The sequence below is a fragment of the Coloeus monedula genome (genome assembly GCF_965178545.1).
Source record: "Coloeus monedula genome assembly, chromosome: 3".
Classification (NCBI taxonomy): Eukaryota; Metazoa; Chordata; class Aves; order Passeriformes; family Corvidae; genus Coloeus; species Coloeus monedula.
The window spans coordinates 93,687,151-93,707,324 of NC_138783.1; the positions used below are offsets into that span (position 1 = coordinate 93,687,151).

At 38.3% G+C, this 20,174-nt stretch overlaps 1 protein-coding gene across 7 annotated transcripts in view; it reads right to left on the reverse strand.

The window, feature by feature from the left end:
* Nucleotides 1-2,763: 2,763 nt before the first annotated feature.
* MCF2L (MCF.2 cell line derived transforming sequence like) overlaps nt 2,764-20,174 on the reverse strand; it is a 98,241-nt gene continuing 80,830 nt past the window's right edge. For 6 of the 7 annotated variants that reach the window (XM_082279358.1, XM_082279360.1, XM_082279359.1 and 3 more), the window contains 14 exons: nt 19,256-19,371; nt 18,218-18,287; nt 16,933-17,025; nt 16,692-16,784; nt 15,170-15,295; nt 14,239-14,460; nt 13,630-13,722; nt 13,076-13,154; nt 12,866-12,938; nt 11,550-11,665; nt 6,068-6,195; nt 5,350-5,462; nt 5,117-5,220; nt 2,764-4,995 (listed from right to left, as the gene is read on the reverse strand). In XM_082279358.1, the coding sequence (XP_082135484.1) occupies nt 4,901-4,995; nt 5,117-5,220; nt 5,350-5,462; nt 6,068-6,195; nt 11,550-11,665; nt 12,866-12,938; nt 13,076-13,154; nt 13,630-13,722; nt 14,239-14,460; nt 15,170-15,295; nt 16,692-16,784; nt 16,933-17,025; nt 18,218-18,287; nt 19,256-19,371 (1,521 nt within the window). In that variant the 3' untranslated portion in view covers nt 2,764-4,900. Of the gene's footprint in view, nt 4,996-5,116; nt 5,221-5,349; nt 5,463-6,067; nt 6,196-9,461; nt 9,537-9,885; nt 9,946-10,806; nt 10,894-11,549; nt 11,666-12,865; nt 12,939-13,075; nt 13,155-13,629; nt 13,723-14,238; nt 14,461-15,169; nt 15,296-16,691; nt 16,785-16,932; nt 17,026-18,217; nt 18,288-19,255; nt 19,372-20,174 lie in introns of all 7 variants that reach the window. The other variant, XM_082279364.1, reaches the window with a different exon arrangement.

The window sequence follows — 20,174 nt, forward strand, 5'->3', positions numbered from 1 at the left end:
TTCTTGCCTCAACCCACAAGTTTTACTTTTCTGTTCCTGATTCTCCTCCCCAGTCCACTGGGTGGTGGGAGTGAGCAGCTGCATGATGGTCATCTCCTGTTTGGGGTTAAACCATGTCACCAGCCAGAGGAGGAAACAGTTTGCTTTTCTTCCCCAGAAGATCCCTATGTGTTACTTTGTTTTCCTTCTTGTGTGGTCTTGCTCTAGTTCATGAGATCAGCCCTGTAGTTCTGCTCTATAAATCTCCTTTCCAGTGTGGGCTTCAGCTTTGGCTTATGTTTTCTGAGCAATTCCAAGAAAAATGAACTGCAGTTCAATTGAAAATTAATATATATTAATGCAGACATGTACCCCTAATGCTCATAGGTGCTACTAGAATCAGTCTGGGAACAGCTCTTTAGAAAATATGATTTAGGATATATTTTGATGTGCCGAAGTTTTTTATTTAAAAAAAATAAGAAAGTTAAAAAATTAAACATGAAAAATGTTAACAATATGGAGTAAAATCTAAAGTAGAAACATGAGCCTGAAGACATGATGTTGTCTCAGAACATGTCCTTCTTTATATTTGCTTTGTTTCCTGCTGACATTTTTAAAAGAAGCACTCTAACAACTTTGTTATTTTTAGTTTCATGTTTTAGGTTGAAGAGGAGGTATGTATGGAAGCTATTGGGAACTGGGCAGTTTGATCTGATCCAACAAGTCACTGGTCATTTCAACATGAGTTTTGTTGTCAATACTCAGAACAACTTAAAAAAATAAATCAATATTAATTCCATTTTGAAGAGGCAATCAGAGATCATTTGAGTAAACTGACAAAGCTGTGTCTAGGTAAGAAAGCTTTAGTAACAATCTGCTTCTTGAATTTGCAATAGCAGCTTGCCATCAATCATTTATCAGACTGACTAAAAGCAAAGACTTTGAGCAAGTTAATAATTTCTCATTTCTGTTAGACTAATCTATAAATAGATGAGTTCTATGCTGATAAGCTTTAAAGCAAATTATTTGAGATTTAGACCTCAAAATAGAACCACTTTCCAGGAGAAAATTATCTGCCTGTTTGACAGAGTTCTGTATCCCCATATAGCAATTATTCTCAAAAAGAGGAAAGAGAAGATGGGAAGAAAATTTTTTTGTGTGACAATATCTGAATACAAGTGCTTAACATTGTATTTTTAAATTTTGATGTGGGCTATTTCTTTCTCTCTTCTTTCACTGCTTGAGAAGGATATCTGAAAATAGAGAGAACAAAGGAAGAAAAAGATAATAAAGGCAGTGTGCCTCAAAGTTTGTCTGTTTAATGCCACATATCTCAGTTGGTAATGAGAGATATTAACTCTAGTACAAACCTTTTCTTGACTGTCCTGAGGCCATCACAGCTACAAAAGCACCACTAGCAAATCCATAGTCTTTTAAATGTAGGTGAGGACCTCGCTGCCCTGTCAACGGATGGGGAATGAATAAAAATTTCTCTCCTTTCAAATGAAAGCCCAGAGAAGGTACTTCAGTATCTAAATATCTTATTTTGGTAATACAGTCTCTAAACACAGTTTACACAAAGTCTTATGGAACAACGGAATTTATCTCTTCTATTCCTGCATCCTTAATTAAGGGATTTTATTATTTTTACCTGAATTTACCTGAATACCCCTGAATTTGGGTTGCTTCATTATACCAGGCAGATCTGGTTCTGGCCAAATACATCAAGGGAGGTTTCTAATTCTGGAAACTTGTGTGGACACTCCAAACTTCACAGTGGAGTTCACAGTAACATCTAACATATCACTGAGAAAGGGAATGGGAGTTCCAGTCATTTAGAGTTAAGTGATGGTCCAACTTCCTCATTTTTGCTGAATGACAACATCTGTGCAGGATGGAGAAAATGTTTTATATTCCAACTAGCAAACTGCTTCTGTATCTATGAAACACTGTGCCCCAACTTGGAGACAGTGACCTAAGAAACCAATCATTATTAGGTTTTTATATAGAAAACCCTTTACTTTTACTCTTTACTAAGGTACATTTGGGCTGGAATTCTTTCATTCTTTTGCTCTAACAAGTATGATGTGGGTCCTCTCAAAAAGGTTGGATCTCCTTTTGCTCAGAAAAGTAGGACTGCCTATTACAGAGGGAGCTGTCATGATAACAAGATCAAGAGTAAACAAAAAGCAGTCAAGTTTCAGTAACACCGTAACTGGTTCAAGTAATGCACATGGCCAACAGCTCAGCCCAAATCACTCCAGTCAGTGTTAAATTCACCTCCTACCATGGCATGATGGTCCTTAAAGCCATCAATCAGTGAATGTACAAGTTAAGTTCCTCTTCAGATGCAGCAAGGGTGAACATGGTGTCTGGTTTCTCACCCAGCCGTGGCCAGATGCAGACCTCCAACTTGCTCTGCTAATACCACAGGATCCATGGATACACAGCCTTCTTCGGGAAAACCCAACAGTGATGTGCTTTCTTTCAGAAAAGGGTGTGTGGGAAAAAGGGAATAAATCCAATTACCTGGCAATGGCTTTCATTTTTTATCCTCAGCCTGCAGACAGCCTTTAATTCCCTAGTGCCAGGCAAGTGATTCTAAGTGAGATGTGATCACGAAGGTGAAATGGTGTTTTGCTGAGATGGTCCCAGAATGAGCAGGCTGAGGATTTGAATACACAGATCTGGTTTTCTGTTCCAAATCCTAGAACCTCTCTCTGTTTTAATATGATACCCACAAAAAGGTTTCAAGATTGTGAATAAAATAAACCCCAGAGCATGTCTATATAAAGGCATTCAGCAAGAAGCGCTGAAATTTATTCAAATTAATTACAGTAGAGACCTCTGACTTTGAACTTCTAATTCACAACAGCAGTAAAAAAGGAAATGGTGAAATGGGTTGTATTAAAGTGCAATGATGTGGAAAAAACCATTGAAATAACACAAATGAGGCTGCAGTGAGAAATGAAATGACAGTCTCATCCAAGCAATGACAGCAATATATAAGTAAATTATGTTACAGATAATTTACAAAATAACTTACATAGATGAAGATAAGATGAATCTCATGTTGCTATTCCATTGTTAAATATCAGACTAAATATTCCTGGTCAGCACAGTATTATATGGAATAATAAAAAAAAGATCAGAGGATTTCTGTTTTGAAAAAGATGCCTGAAGTAAAACCCTGATCAGCATTTATATTGAAGTATTGCAAGAAACCTAAGTATTTATGAATTGTAAAGTGACACATTCAGCAGCATGAAGACTATAAATACATCTTTTACATTGATACATTATATCTACACACATATACATATCTACACGTACATATATTATACACACAAGCACATACATGCACATATATATGTGCAGAAATATGTGTGTGTGCATATACATGCTTTAATTTGTGCTGACCATGGTCAGCTGCATTTTGATTGCATATGGGGTAGGGTTGCTTCTGCATCATTCTTAGGAGTGTTTGTCATTTAAGTTTTCTACTCTGCAGCCTCTAAAACATAAAATTCTGGCATAAAGATAGAATTCAGGGCTCAGCCGTCAAAGAATCTGATTATTAACACAGTTCCCATTGACATAATCTGCTGTGCTTAGTGCTTCTGAAAAGTTATGCTCTTTATGTCCCCATTATTTTTAAATAATATGGTGCATGAATCAGTTAAACCTGTTTTCATATAAGCAAAAATATTTGAGAGATGGAAAGGAATGAATACAGTATTCTATACCTGCACTTAGTTTTGTACTGTAAGGTGTGCAAAGAACATCTGACAAAGAGAAAACTTGCAACACTGGCTTACATCATACCCTGAAAACTGACAAGTTTAGCATAACCCTTCCTTTAAAAAAATTTAAAATACTTATCTGTAGCATAAATCTGACTCTTCTCTAAGGTTTTTTTCTCCTGTGCTCCCCTTTCGTAGAAAAGTTATGTCATTGGGGTTTCTTCTCTTTCAATTAATCTGGAACACTATGGACTAAAAATGTGTTGGATTTCCAGCCCTCATAGGTTTGTTTGAAGGAAGGCTCTTGACCCCCAGTGCAGTTACAATACCTTCTTCTGGCTGTAGCTGCACATTAATTGTGAGAGCTGAAAGTAACCATGCAATTACTGTTTATTAAAAAATAATTTAGTGAATAAGAACATTTGTGTTTCATTGTCCACCTGCATAAGGAAAAAGATACTTCTAAATTGCCAAGGCTGTGTAAACACAGTGATCTTGGTAAAGAATTTGGTTGTCTATTCCATTGCACAAGTCACTAAAATGTTGGAAAGGATAAAGTAATAGTTTATTTTGATGTTGTTGTGGTCAGTGAATTGGTCATGTCTGCATCCCTGCCTCTAGGGAGCAGGAGAATATCCTGAAAACCCAAGAGGAAAGGGTGGACCAAACTTCCTTCCTTATTGCCGTAAGAGTCCCATTCGCTGCATTGACCGAGGTATGTCCTTGGAGAAAGGGTTTCTTGGGGAGAAGAAATTGTAAACTTAAATTTATTTTCCTCATACCTATCCTGTACAGTGATTGCTATGCTATTAGTTTACAATGAGCATTTAGCATTGAACACATTTTGTCTGCTCACATTCAGATTCTGGCTGTTACAAAAAGTTCTACAGAAACCTGATTGTGTGTCAAAGAGAAAACGCGCTTTATGCTAACAGCTCTTCAGAGCAGAAACCTCTACAAAATCCTATTTCAAATCATTTTACTTTTATTTACAACTTCACATTCCATGCACTTTTCATTGGGATCTTCTGGGAGAACCTGTGGAAGTCACCACTAAAAATACTCAGAGTTGGCAACACAGAACTTGTGGTTCTCCAATGAAGTCCAAAGTCCAGAACTCTGCAGCAAATGACAATCTCCAGATTTACCTTCCAGGGAGGTTGGATGAACATTTCATATTAGCCCTTAATGTCAGAGAAGCTGGTGCTACTGACATTGCAGCTATCACTGCAACTTGATGATGTGCTCAAAGTGCTGGAGGCAGTGCCTGATTCTGGGAAAGGGAGAAAAAAAAACCCACAAGAAAATATTATATAGTGGTTGTTTTTCATTACTTTCTTTGATAAAAGGAATCTTCAAAGAGACAATAATCTCATTTAAAATAAATAGCCTACCAGAGCTGCTTAAAGATTGAGCTGATTTTGAGTTGCCTATGAGCATCAGCAGGTTGCTTGCTGGAATCCAACCTTCTCTACCACTGCTCAGGTTCTTTACAAACCTAAAAAAAATAGATAAAAATATTAGAAGTCAGATTGCTTCATTTGATGCCTTTGAAAGTTTTGCCCTAAACATCTGCCTTCTAAACACAGTTCTGCGTATAAAAATTTCCAAACACAGATCTGCGTACCAAAGTCCATCCTCCCCTTCACGAATCAGTTGAACTAGATCTCCACTTTTCACTGTAAATTCTTCAGAAACTCCTTTGTCATAATCAGTCACAACTGTATATTTACCAGGAGTCTAAATGCACACAGAGGAAAGAAAACAAATTATTTCTGTTGAGTACTTTAAGGAATGTTGCAGCTTTTGTTATGTAATTATAGTACTTTTCCCTTCTTTCTCATGTACCTACATGCTGAAGATGGTGTAAATACTGAGGCAGTAAAATTCTGCTGATTGATTGCATGCAAATTCAATACATTAATTCTCATACCCTGAAAAACATTCAGTGAAATGTTCCCATTACAACAGCTAATTCATGTGTCTACAGAAAATAAAACCAGAAGAAAAAGAAAACCTGGCAAACCCATGCTATGGTGTCTGTGTGGAAGTCTATTGGCATGGTAGCTGAACTTCTCATCACTTGATTGCTGTACCATGGCACAAGCAGCCACGACTCACTGGGCCGCAGGTGTGCAGAGCCACAGACGGACCTCCCCAAGGTACAAAAATGGGGCTGATTTAAGAGAAGGGGTTCTTCTCCATTGCCCTGGGAATTTTGCCCAGCTGAGCATTTCAAGGCAGACATTTCCCCTCCTGCCAGCTGCAAAAGCATTTCTGTATCCTGGCACACACACTGTACTGGTATCCCTTGCTTAGCTCCATAGGAAAGCTTTTCTGGTTACCAGCTTCATCTCGCCTCCCCCTCCTCCTCCTTCTTCCTCCGCATCCGATGAATTCAGCGGTTCTTCAGCACTAGACCAGCCATCATTTTCTTCGGATGCATCAAGAGAATGGGATGGTTTGGCCCAACCTTGGGGAAGGAACAGCCAACAGTTAACTTCGCAGCAGTGAGCCACTGACTGGGAGAAACATTCTCCCCACTGAAAAGCTCGTAAGTGATCAGCATAAACAGGAGGAAAACTGTACCCAGGGAGGTTATTACAGTCACTGGGTGAAATTCACTGCTGGCAAAAGTTGGCCTGCTTCCATCTGAGTAAGTGGAGTTGTGGCTATGCATGGAAGTGAATTTAGCCCTTTGGATTTATATGAAGGGAAATGAATGGAGAGAATGCAAACTGAAAGGCAAATACATATAAATATTTGTATAATAAATATATATTATACAAAGATGAACGAGAGATAGATACTCTTTTTCCTTGGGAGGAAGCAGAAGACAGGAACATACACTTTTTGGGAAGAGGTTGAACACCCAAAGCCACCTAACTGGCTTGCTAGAATAAGGAATAGATGAGCCTTGCCTCCTTCACACTGTTGACAACTGTCAAAAAATTCCACACAAGCTACAAGCACTCTATACTTCACCTGACAAGGTAGCCCATTACTTATGAATGTTCAGGCTGACACAAGAATACTTAATTACTCTGACTTATCTTGGTGTTACATCACTGCAACAAACACCACAACAATCTCCTGCCTGACTCCTACTGCTTTTTCTCTCTCAGGGTGAAGCATTTAATTTATTCATAAAGCTGAATCATATCCAGAGTGCACAAAATTCTCTTTCAAATAAAATTAAATTAATTTTTATTAGTAGGATGCTTTACACCAAGTTCAGCGGCTACTAATAAATGTGTTGAGCTCATAATGAAAAAAAGTCAAAAGAGACAAGTATTTGTAAGCAAGCTTCCGTTTCAAGCAAAATAGTAACAACAGTGAAACTCAATGAAAAGAATGAAAAGAAGAACAAACTTCCCATTTTATGTAACTATTAGTTAAATTAAGAAAGCACCAGCATTTTTGCTTATCACTGCTCCTGAGGCATTTGTCGCCCAGCTGGTCATGTCAGTGCATTAGGAAAAACCTGAGCAGTGCAGAGTAAAGCCAAAGAAATCATAGAAAGGAATCACACCCAGAGCACACCAAACAGTGGGATTTTTACCTTGCCTATGCTGGTGAGTGACCTGCACAAGATTAGAAGTACTGACCCATTTGGCCCTGTCCAGGGTTAAGAATGAACTTCCATCTGTGAAGAAACTGAGTAATAAATTTCTGCTGTATTCCATGAAAATTTCCTTGGAAGCTTACATCTTGTAGTTGTCTTGTTGGACACAGCTGAAACCACTTCTGTTATTTCCAAGTTAAGAACAATGCAACAAAAGAAAACTTGGTTTCTCCTAACACTCTAAATGCCTGTAACCTCATACTCACTGGCCTGCTCTTCTGGTACATTTTGGGTAACAGCTCTTGTTCTCAGCCTCTTTCTTTTCTTATATTGTGCTGATGTGCTAAGAGCAGACTGGCCTGATCCTGCCATACCAACAATAGTACTCCTCCTCATACAAGCTGGCACTCCACAATTAACAAGTCTATATAAAAGCCCATCTCCTCCTGGGAAGGGAAGTTGTCACCATGGTAGTATTCACATTAGCAAGCTATGGGCACCGAAATTATGTGTGAACATTCAATCTGTGTGTGTGTATTCTGCAGGGTGGGACTAACATCAGAGCTCCCTATAAAGGCAGGAAAGGTAGGAAAAGGGCAGGCAGTCTTGAGAAAAAACAAGGTTATTCAGAAATGAGTTTAGATATAATGACGCCAGGAAAACCAAGAAATTCATTAACTGCTTCTCTTCAGAAATAATCAAACAGGTTTCTTCAAGGTGCTATGATCTGCCTGCAATATGTAATTCTAATTCATATTGCTTGAGCTCACTTCAGCATAAATCACAGAAATACAGCAGCGAAAGGAAATGAATGGGGGCCATGCACCCTGCACTGGGCACTGTGACCATCACCTGCCCCAGTTTCATCCTGAAATGCCTGGGTCAGCTCCCTGCTTATCCCTCTTTGAGTTGGGGAAGGAGAAGAGATAAAGTGTCAGAAAAGGGATTGGAAGATGCAAGACAGAAGGAGAAGTTAATAGATGTTTTAAATTAATTTACTTGGTTTAGCACTTTCATAAAGTAAGATGCTTCTGGGACAGAACAGCAAATCAGATAAGCCTGTTCCGAGGACACAATAATTTTACTGTAAATAAGCAGTGATCAAGTGATCCTCTTCCTTGGAAAATTCCAGCACCTGAGGAAAAGGCCACAGAACACCCTTTTCTTTCAGACATTTTTGGGCCCTCAGAATTTCCATGGTACCTGGAGATCTCAGAGTTCTGCCTGCTACCTGCAGAAAAATAACCTTGTAACTCTCATATGCACCCTTGTGGAGTTTCTGCACCTGTCTAGCCCAGGATTACATTGCCTGCTGCTCAGCAAGGTGAACGGTGTTGCAGTTTTGCCAGCACAGCAGCTGAGCTTGCACCATTTCCACAGACAAGACAAAGACTTCAGAAACCTGGAGAGGAGGCTGATGGTAGGGTTTGAAACAGCTTCACCTTTAGACTAATATTTTCTAAAGGACATAGTGGTGGAAAGAGTCAGAAGAAGGGAATTGCTTTCCTTGTACTCTCTACTACTCTAGTTAATTAGCCTAGGGATTTGCACTCAAACATTCACCAACAGCCCTGCTGGTTAGAAATGGGTTAACTGAAATGCTTTTCTATGCTCTGCTTAGCTGTGAGTTGGGAGGATGGGAGGCAAACTGCTGCAAGGGGTTCAGTTAAGTAATCTGGGGTTCACAGGGTGGTAAAAGTTGCCTACTATCACCCAAAGAAAGATGCAACAGGGTTGTGACTGCAGTGATAAATGCAGATCTAAAATGGAAATTCCACATGACAGTGATCTGACTTTTGGAATTTTTTTTCTTTTTTAAAAGATAAATCCTCTCCACAAGGGGTACAGTGACAGAAGGATTCTAACACATGGAAAACCATGGTTGCAGAGCAGCTGGATAATCCTGTAATTCCATTAAACACCCAGTTTCTGGCTATTTCTTCAGCAACAAATCTCTTTCCCAGTGTCTTCTAAAAACTAGTTACCCATATGCTGCTTTATTTAAAACCAAGGTAAAACTTCAACCAGTTGTGCTATCAAAAACAGTATATACAGATCCAGTCAACAGTGCTGCACACAACAGCATCACACAGGTATTCCCAGCACTCTGATGTAACATATTACATGAGGGATGTGTGAGTACTTGTGGAGTACAAGATGTGGCATCACTGTACCTCTTAAACCAAAAGGAGTTGGGTCACTCACTACTTCGTGCCGTTTGGCTTTTTTGTCAGGACTGGTAGGAGAAGCTGCAGGAGTATGAATAGGTAAAAAACACAGAAGAGAGATATTGAAGAACTGGAAAAAAGAGAATAGGTGGATTGCATGCTAAATACCTTTGAGTTTACACTGGAAAACAAGTGGATTTCTGTAATCTAATTTTAGCTGTCACTAGTGCATGGCAGCAGAAGGAATTAATTATTTACAAGTAGTTATATGAAGATAAATTGACAAATTTGTTTTACCATAATAGATGAAAATATATGTAAACTTTTCTAAATTAAGTAGACATCAACTGAATACAATTTACTTCAAATTCAGACAAACATTACCAAATTAAGCAATCATTTTAATGTAAATCTAGTGCTACAGCAATACCTGGTCCTGTAAGAAGGATCATTGGCAATGTCTGGCTTTTAGCAGAAGGAGATGGAGTTTCTGTCAAGGCAAGCATGGGACATTAGTGCTCACCTCATTAGCATTAGATACACAACCCTAGAGTCTCTCCAGAAAGAACTCAAAGGTAATTGGGTTTTAAACAGGCATTCTGGAAAGATGCTTGGGGGAAAAAAATTACCATGCTGTTGAGAAAGTGGCATCATCTTAATGCAATTCAGACTGTTCAAAGACAGCTCTTCAAAGCAAGAAGTGATTGTACCAGTGTGCTTACTTGGCAGGAGGAAGCAAGAAAGGTCTCAAACTCTTATTGCCTGTTTTAGAAAAAATGAGGCAAAGACCATTTCTGGAAGAATAGGGAAATTCTTACTTATTTTTCTACCCAACAAAACAACATCAGACACATTCTGCTGTAGTTATTTATGCTTTGAGAGTTTTGTTAGCAAGGATGCCCATAAAAAAATCCTCTATAAATCCTTCACAGAATCACCTTGATTCCTTTTTGCCAAGTAGAAATGCACTTGGGGCAGATCCACTGAAGCTAGAAGCAGGCCAGGTGTCCGGTCAGAAGACAACTTCCTTCCTCTAGTTTTTCTACAGGAATGGGGCACGATAAACTCTGCCCTTGGCCTTGACAGTGAGATTGGAGGCACTGGAAACCGTGCTCCTTCCCTTGCATCTCCACAGCCCCACTTTTCCTAGCTGCATCTCCCCCTCCCACTCTGGAGCTTGTTTCCCTTGAAATCTCCCTGTCAGAGGCACCGACTAAGGAACCTAGCTTGACCTTGGAAGAACAAGCTAGTGTGTACACTGAAAACCTATCACACTACACACACATACAAAGTGATACTTCAGTTACAGCTTTACACAGAAAACAGTCTAGCCTTTTTTTTTTTAAATTACCTTTCTGACTTTTGAGGTTAGTAAAGCCCTGCAGTGTAAAGCGCTTTTTTGACAGTACAGAGCATTCTGAGGTAGAGCTAGTGTTGTCTACAAAGGAAGAGAGAGACACAGAAAGAAAAGGGAGAAGGCCATGAAAAGATCAAGACAAAAAGTCATTTGCAGCTGTGCCAGGGACCCTGCATGTTAGGATGAGAAAGGACAATTGAAAATCCAGGTACAACACAAGTGTCCGGCTGTTCTTGCTGTGCATGGGCTTGTACTGCCACTGGTTCAATAAATAATTTCCATGATGGGAAAAAAATTAAAGAGAAAAAACAAAACAAAACAACCTTTCTTTAGACCAGATAATACCAAGAATTTTTTTTTTCAGACAAAGAGAACCCCGAGAAGCTGGGCAGCTCTAAGAGAAGACCTACTGCAGACTTTGGCCTTATAACAAATAGTTCCCACGTGCTTTTGCCTACCATCCATTCAAGATGGCTTTGGGCCTGTCCACACCACACACTGGAATGCAGAAATCAATCCCAAGCTAAGGGCAGATGGGACCAGCACACTGGTGCAACTTGGGCAGCACTTTGTGGGTAGGCTGCCTTAGGGCTGTAAACAACAAAGCCTGCTTGTTCAGGAGTCCTGCTGCCTCCCCTGCACTACCGTGGCTACTCTGCTGGTGGATCTCCCTGTGCATCTGCAGTGCAGGCATGCTCCTTGCAATTAAAGACCACAGCATGTATGGGCAAACTCACCTTTGCCTTTCTCGGGGTACTTTGGTGCTACTGTAGTGCCACAACCTTCTAGACTTGTGATATCAGCTTTCTTCTCCTCCATTTTTTTGGTATTTCTGATGTGATTTCGTGAAGGACTGTTTATTAGAAGAAAATGAAGACAATCAATCTAGTCACAGGCTTCTACATAGAGATATACAGGCTGAAAACCATTTATTTGTTAGATTCCCAGACTGTAGCTTCCAGGATTGAAAAAGTCATTGGTGATTGTACATGTAAAAACCTTGAGAACATAGAAATGAGAAACACCTCTCCTAACTAACTGCAATCCCATGTAGTATGGTAGTGAGAGCTACTGGACAGATGGCTCAGGACAACTTCCACTCACTTGCAGCTAACAGGTTCCTCCTGGAAGTACTAGGAAAAAAAGAAGAAAGATAAAGGAATAAACTCTGCCTTTCAGAAGCTCTTAATACAGGAACAAATGAGGGACCTTGCAGTGCATTCCCGTCACAACTCCATCTGGGAATGGCATAGAGAAAGACACTCTGTAAATACGATGTATCTGGGGAATTCTCCCTGAGCAATAAGTAGATGCATAAAAGATTCAGGGCAGAGAGCTACCAGAACATATTTGAGCACACACCATATGGATATGAGCACAGGGGCTTATGGATAGACATATACACATATGAAAAACCAGAGAGAGTAGCAGAGAATTGAAGAGAGGTGTCAGGCAAGGGCAAAACAACAGATGGGAACAGAAGGATATATAGGTTGGTATGGTGAAGGATGGAAAGAAAGAAAAACTTCACCCAGAAATTGGGGCACTGGAGGAATTTACACATTACTTAGGCTAAAAATAGAGTAAATAAGAGTAAAAGAACAAGGGACAGAGAAATGATACTGCTGTGGAAAAGACAGAAGGGAAGGTTACGTGACATCGGAAAAGGAAGAAAAAGTTAATCCAGGTAGAGGAAAAGAAAAGTAAAGGAAGAAAAAGGCTGCTGCATAAAACTCTCTTATCTGGAGTGTAATGTATATAATCAGCTGTTCAACAAGCAGACACATAACACCACCAGAATTTTGGATGGTGAAGAAAATTACATTTCTGTGGTATTCTCTACTGATTGGCAAAGCCCACGCCACTGCTGCTCAGTTTAACAGTTCTGGGTATGTTTAAACTCCCAGCTTTACAGCTTTATAGTAGAAAGAGAACTAAACCAAAACCTTAAAACACAAGGATGAGTATTAAGGGATAGGAGCAATGAAGAGCTGCAAACCAGATGTATGAGCATATTCACAAGACAGCCAGGCTGATGTTACAACATACTTACCTTGCACAAGATGATGCTGGTAGTGGTAGAGGTAAACTCTGTGTTTGTTCTAGTGTCCTGTGCTGACTAGCTTCTGTAATGGAGGAAGGAAAAAGAACTATTAATATTGATTTGTGTCCTACACACGGAAGATCTACAGGGCAGGATTTGAAGATCAGAGAGAAAACACATTAAAAGAAATTTGGAAAAAAAATCTCCAAAGTATTTTACCTCTGCATGCCTGCAGTTGACTTGTCAGCACTTTTCTTATTTCATTCACCCAAGTAGCTTTAACTTCAGGGGTTGGTGCCTATCCAAAAGTAAATACAATCAGCCATCAAGCACAGAATACTTACTACGCAAACAGCTGCATGCCAAAGCATAGCCTCAGAGGAATCCTTCAAGAGGGACAGACAAAGCTCCCTCTCCAGTCCTTCCATGAACAGAAACTGGTTGTAGCCACTGGAACAGGCTGAGGCAGAGGCTATACATGTGCTACAGTCCAACCTCATCTCCCAAGCCATCCACTACTCCAGTGATAGCTGTAGTAATGGTGTATACAATATCCTCTATGGGCATTGTAAGACATGATTATTTTTTTCCCCCAGAAAACTCTTCCATTGAAATATGATTTAGGTTTTCTTTTTCTTCCTACATTTCCTCATCACACTATTAGTGATATAACAGAGGAAAAAAACCTCCAGATCTTCTTAAGGTTAGATTCCTTCTCCTCTTTTCTCTCTCCCTTTTTTTTTTTTTTTTTAATGTAGTGCCATGTTATTTACCTGTATAATGTAAACTTCTTCCCTTGCATTATACCAGATTTCAAATTTTTTTGCATCACCTTTGACATTTTCTGTTATTCCAACTGCAGCCATCTGGAAGCAAAGAGAACAGAAGCTGACCTACTGCATTGCAATTATGTTAAAAACAGAAGCAGGCAGCTATTGGTATTCTTTGGCACCTTATTTCTGAAAAGGAAAACCCCATCTGGCTTCTTGCACAAGGAAAAGAATAGCTAACAATATTTGATCTGCACAAGAGATTTAGTGCTTTGTACCAGCCTGGCTATCTTGGAGGGAAGAAGAGTTTAGGTACATTACATTGAGACTGACATGTAAAATGTCGCTTTTAAAATCCAGACCACCAAATCCTACATGTTTTTTACACTACCTTGCTCTACATTTTCTGTGTGATTAATGCAACTGCCATTCAGCTGGACAGACAGCAACACAAAATAACACAGACCTGCAGCACCAGTCAGGTTTGTCTGAAAGGGTGAAGTTCCCAGTACAATGCTGCAACACAGGTCTGCAGAGATAAAACTAGAATGATGTATTACTACAGGCTAAGTCCTCAGTACCCTTGACCTTCAGGACTGATCAGTGTCTTACATTTAAGGAGTGTTTGTAGCTGTAAGAAGGTGCTTTCTCATATCCCTCTCCGTTTTCTTCTCGCTTTTTACAGAACAGGACTGCTTTCTCGTGGAGGAAGAGGTGTCGCTGCATTGGCTTGAAGCGTGCCAAATCTTTCACCTTTGTGTGACCCTTTTTATGATCAGTCCAGACACTGAAGGATCCTTGCATTAAAAGCTTGCCCAGCTCATTAAGGTTTCCCTGGAACAAAAAACCAGTGATATTTGTAACTACAGAGATAACAACAGATTAAAATATATACTCTGAACAGGTCTTTACAAGTCTGTTGTTCCCAATAATCTCTCATACCAGTGTTTATGTTGGATTTGGAAATGCAATAAAAATATAGTCAGTGTTGGATTTTTACATATAATTTTCACTGGCTGACACTGTTCCGGCAGGATTTTACAGTTGAGAGTACCTCTAGCAGAGACACCAAGAACTTACCACAGAGAGAGGGAACCACAATACACATCTTTGGTTGTTTGTTTTTTTCCCCCAAACTCTGCTCCAAATCTGCTTATGTATTGTTTTGAGTTTTGTTATTTTTTTGGGAACTGAAAGTTTTGGGTGTAGTTTTACATATAGATATAAAAACTTAGTATCCACACCCATTCAGCTGTAGCCTAACCCAGGCTCTTCATGACAGTTTTCAGTTTCTCACTCACTGTCCAGAAGACCAAAGAAAAAAAACTTAGGTAGACAGAGGAAAATATTAGTCATAGCAGGAAAACTTCAAAAGAGTATAAAGAGATCCCTTTTCCATTATTTTCATTACACAATTAAGTTTAAAGGCATGTTTTGTAGAACACTCTTCTCATTATTAGTACACAGTATAGGGAATGCTGTACATATATCTAAAAAACCAAATGAAAAAAAGTTAAAAGTAAGCAAAAATACTGCTACTCACATCATAGCCAGTAATGGCTATCTGGTGCATAGAATCATTAACTGCTTTAAGAATGCCCAGTATAGAAGTTAGCGCTTCCTGAAGATCTTCAGCACCTTCACAGTTCTTACTGTACTTTAGCATTTCCTGAGTGCAAGGGAATGAGAACACACTTAGCTTTTGAAACAGTAGCAACCAGGAATGTTCAAATTTTAACACTGAATTTTAGGTGGGGGGTTGGAATGAGATGATCTGTAAGGTCCCTTCCAACCCAAACCATTCTGTGACTGTGATTTTAAAGTTAGCAAAGTACAGCTTTATACCATATAATCTAGTTAGTTCAATACTGGCTGGAACTCAATAGATCCTAAAGATTTACTTCTCATTTCTCCTGCTCATTAGCCAAATATATTTTGTTCATCTAGAGTTTGTGTAAGCTGTATGTAAGAATTTTACAAGACTAACTTTGCAAACATTTTTCATCACAATTGCAAAAAGACCCCAAAACCAAACCAAACCAAACCAACAATCGTCAAACAAAGGGATAGGTTTTTCTTTCATTTGTTACTTTTAGAAGTGAACAAATTTAAAAACATAGTCAAATTTAATTTACTCTTTTAATTATGGCAAGGCCTGGCATGCTAATAACTGATTTAAACTTACTGCATTGAGTATTATCTACACATTTAAAAAATAATCCCTTCTCTAAAGGGATTATTGGTGAAGCAGCATCTTACAATTTGATATAGAAAAAACACAGTTGCAAGTTCATACGGGATTCCTCTGACTTCACAGTATGAAAATAAGGATTTACTCATAGACTGTAGAAAGTGAAGATATTTTAAGTCAAAAACCTTTATAATTCTCCTCTCTTTACACAAGCCTAACGTAATTAATTCTTTAAAGGCTGTTAACAGCTCAGTTGTAACTCAAGAGTAAATCTGGTTCGAGGTAAATTTTTAAGCTCCTGTTAAATACAATTATTATAACATGTCTTTGTGATTAATATTTCTTAGTTCAAACATGGCAAAATGTTATATATTAATTTAAATAAATTTATTATAGTACATTGCTCTTACTTTGTTCTTTCAGTATAGCATATTTAAGTGAATCGCAACAGCATCCTTCACACGAACACCATACAGTGCTCTCTGTCAAGTGCATTTCTTTAAGCCCAGCAAGGCACGTTCCTGCAATATGGGTGGGGTGACTATTACTGAAGAGTAACAAGTACTTCAGATATTCTATCTTCTTTGGTTTAAAGTTTTCTTGGACCTTCTGATTTTCCCTCATTAACTTTTCACCTTCTTTTCAGCAGAAATCTAAGGGCAAAAGCAGTTACAAAAGATGTCCCTGCGAAACATTTGGTTATTTTAAGTTTTTTGACTGAAAGAAAAAAGAACTGAGCTGAAAACTGATGGACTGGAATGTGTGTGTTTCTGTTTACACATCTGTTCACTAACTTTGAGGTTTCTTTCCAGCAGGCTGAGAGAAGCAGCATTTAAAAAAACAAATGCACAAAATGTAGTTTAGAAAGACATACCTTTAGCAATAATTGGTATTTGGTTATTCTTTGAACGGGTTTCAGCAAGTATGAGTCCAAACTGAGCTTGTGGTCGAGTTTTCTTTGACATTCCTGTAATCAGTGTTGGATTTCATCAGGACACTAATCAGTATTTGTGCTATTTGTTCTTGAGAAAATTCAGTAAAAATAAACCAAACAAAAAAACCAGACCCCAACAAAACCAAACCTACCATTATTTTAGGCATTCAAGCAAGCATACCTGGAAGAATACAGAGTCTGAAAACTGCCTCCACAAACTTTCGGATCGAGGTTTATTTTGACAGTATTTTTCATAAATCTGGAAGTCTTCCATCTGGAATTGTGGAGACAAGCAAAAAGTTCATAAATTCCTATGACTTTAATAGACAAAGCTCATAACATTTTTTTTCATTTGCAATAATGCTATGAAAAAAACAACCACCAACAAAAATTGAATCATTGTTTTTTGCTTGGGATGCCTCAAGGAATTGCAAAATCACTGATTTTGTAACGGCTACTAATTTGGGACTTTCAAAATAAAATATTCCTGTTAATTTTTGCTTCAGTTGAATGCTAAACATCTTATGAAGAAGTACATGTTATATTTACAAATATATTTCTACCACAATATGAAAAATATCTCTGACTGCCCAGCCATGAGACCCACTGTGCAGTTTTTAAAAAAGACTTTGTCCTTTTTCTTTATTTTCCTTTCACAAACGTGTTTTTCACTGGGAGTCACACTGAGGTTAACCAAGCAGTCTGCTCTCCCTTATTACTTCAGACATTAAATAGCATTACTTCAGCACTTGTTGAAAGCAAAAAGAAATAAAGAGTGTTGAAAATGTCATAGTAATCACAGATATAAAGGAAAGACCAGGTAGGAAATCAGCAGGCACAAAAGTACCTCCATCCCTCAGTTTCAGGAAACAGCATCTCCATGGATGTAGCCAGTAAACAGAAGGGGGAGGGACGGCTCCTCCCAGGAGCTTTAGAGCATCAACAGGCAGCAACAACAGGAGACTGATTTCCATACACACATTCTAATTTAGCCTTTAGTATACTACAGCTGAGTCTCATTGTTTAGTACATCCCCGATTAAAAAAGTTTAATTTTGTGATAGCTTTCTATTTTCAGAATAAAAATATTTTGGACTTACTCTGTTGAGGTCCTCTTTAAAGAAAACAGAAAAGAACAACAACAACAATCCAATAAAGAAATCAAACCAAGTAAACCAACCATTTATAGTGATGAGAAAAAATGCAATGCATGATTCCTCTTCATGCTTTCCTAACTGCCACTTTAAAAAAGCAGTTTTCTTTTAACGAGATAGTAGATTTTCCTAACAAAATTAATTGTGCTGCACAGGGGAAAATAACCCTCAAATAACATCGACATTCTCAGCCTATTACATGCTCAGGACAAACAAAGGGGATATGGTGGCAATTGCTACATGAGAAGCACTCTCATGTGCTGCAGTCCTAAAGAGGTTTGTGAATGAAGTGCCAGCAAAAGGCAACACATACCTGATCCAGAAAGCACCGTCCTACTAGTTCTGGGTATTCCACATAGGTTTCTAGTTCTCTCAAGAATATTCTATGAGGAAGAGAATTTTCTTAGAGCACACATTAAAGAAAGTTGTCATAATGTTCACAGTCTCGCAATGAGTTCTCTCAACTGTTGGAAACAGAGTTGTAATGCTACAAAACACAATTCTTCTAGATCATGCACTTTAAAAGGGTTAGCAAATTAAAACAAATATTCTGACCAATTTCTTTTAGCTTACTGTTGCTGCAACTGAAATCAAATATAGAGTTGGGGAAAGAAGGGGGATTTAATTTCTCTTCTTTATGTATTCAGCAGCAGGATTTGTACAGTTTAAAGTGTTTGGGTTTTGCTTCCAAGTACTACCAACCACCACAAACCAAACAACCCAAAAATCACCTTCCCAAAACTAAAAGGAAACTCACCCAAAAAACAAATTAAAAAAATCAGTGGCAAAACTTTCATTCAGTTTTACCTGAATAAGAAACAACTACTTAATAGGCTTAACTCCTCTTGAAAATGAATTTCTCTTTCCTATGAATTTAAATATTATCATATGAAGAAATACACCTCTAGCAGCAAGGATTCAGACTTCAGAGAGGTCACTCGAAATATATTTTAATATATATAAATACATACGTTTTTTATATATTAATTTTATATATTATTTAAACATAAATGTAAGATGTAAGAGTTTGTGGTTTAGAACCATAATTCACTTTCCATAGCAAAAGTAATAAAAAAAAGAAACCCAAATAAAGCCTACTTTAATTATCTTGTAACCAGATCCAAATATCTTGCTTCAGAAAGACGACCACAATGCAAAATTCTACCTACTGCAAATATGCAGTTTCACACAGCTTTGGTCATCTTTTATAGATATTTTGCTTTTCCTCTTCTGTGCAATACAATGTTGACATGCCAGATAGATAAGTTGAACTCAGTAAGGAGTTAAATTAAAATTCAAAGTAAAGAATCTCATCCAAATGCTGTTCTTAGAAGAAAATGCAGATCTTCACCTGTTGTGAAAGTGATAAATTTCTTCCATATTTCCAAACAAGATATCCTTCTTATTTTGCAGTTCTGGTGAAATTAGATGAGCCATTAAGGGGTTGTCCATCTCTGCAGCATAACCCTACAGCACAGGAGAGAGGCACAATGACTATCTCCCTTTACTTGCAGTACTTCTCTCTCTAACAAGGCAGTCTGCCTTCAGGCTGACAGACAGACAAGAAAGAGCTCAGTATTAATCATGAAAGAAGCATACAAATTCTGTTTTTCCATCACCCCACTCAGACACACACAGAGTCTTTAGAAAGACACTTGATTAATTCCTGCAATTCTAGATAAGTGAGGATAAAACGTTTGCAATAATTTTCACCCAGTAAAGGCTCTGCATTCCCATACTGCTTACAAATTACAGCTCATACTCTTTTTGTTAAGGCTTTACATGTCTGAATTTAGAGCCCAAATTCCAGTACACACACAAGCCTTCATGCCTGTCTTAGCCATTATTATGAAGGAATAAGCTGACTGTATTTACTTGTGCAGGTAACAGAAACAATTAAGCTAAAAATTCTGTTTAAGGCACTTCCATTTGAATTGGTATCAAATGGAGTAGCTTTAGATTCCCACATCTTCCACTTGTCATATAAGCACACATTCTCTTGTCTGTTTATCTGGCACAGATAAGGACACAGGTGGCTTTAGCCCAGCACTGTTCTCCTCTGGTCCTGAGGTCACTAATCTGCATTCTCTCAAAACACTAAAAACCCTAAACAAACAAAACACTCCCAACAAATCAACCAGAAAAACTGCAGGTTTTTTATAAGCAGATTATTACAAGGCCTGTAATGAAAAAGAAACCTGTTCCCACAGTTGTACCCAACACATGTGGAAGATCACTTAAAGATATGCAAAGAAAGATGTAAGAAACAA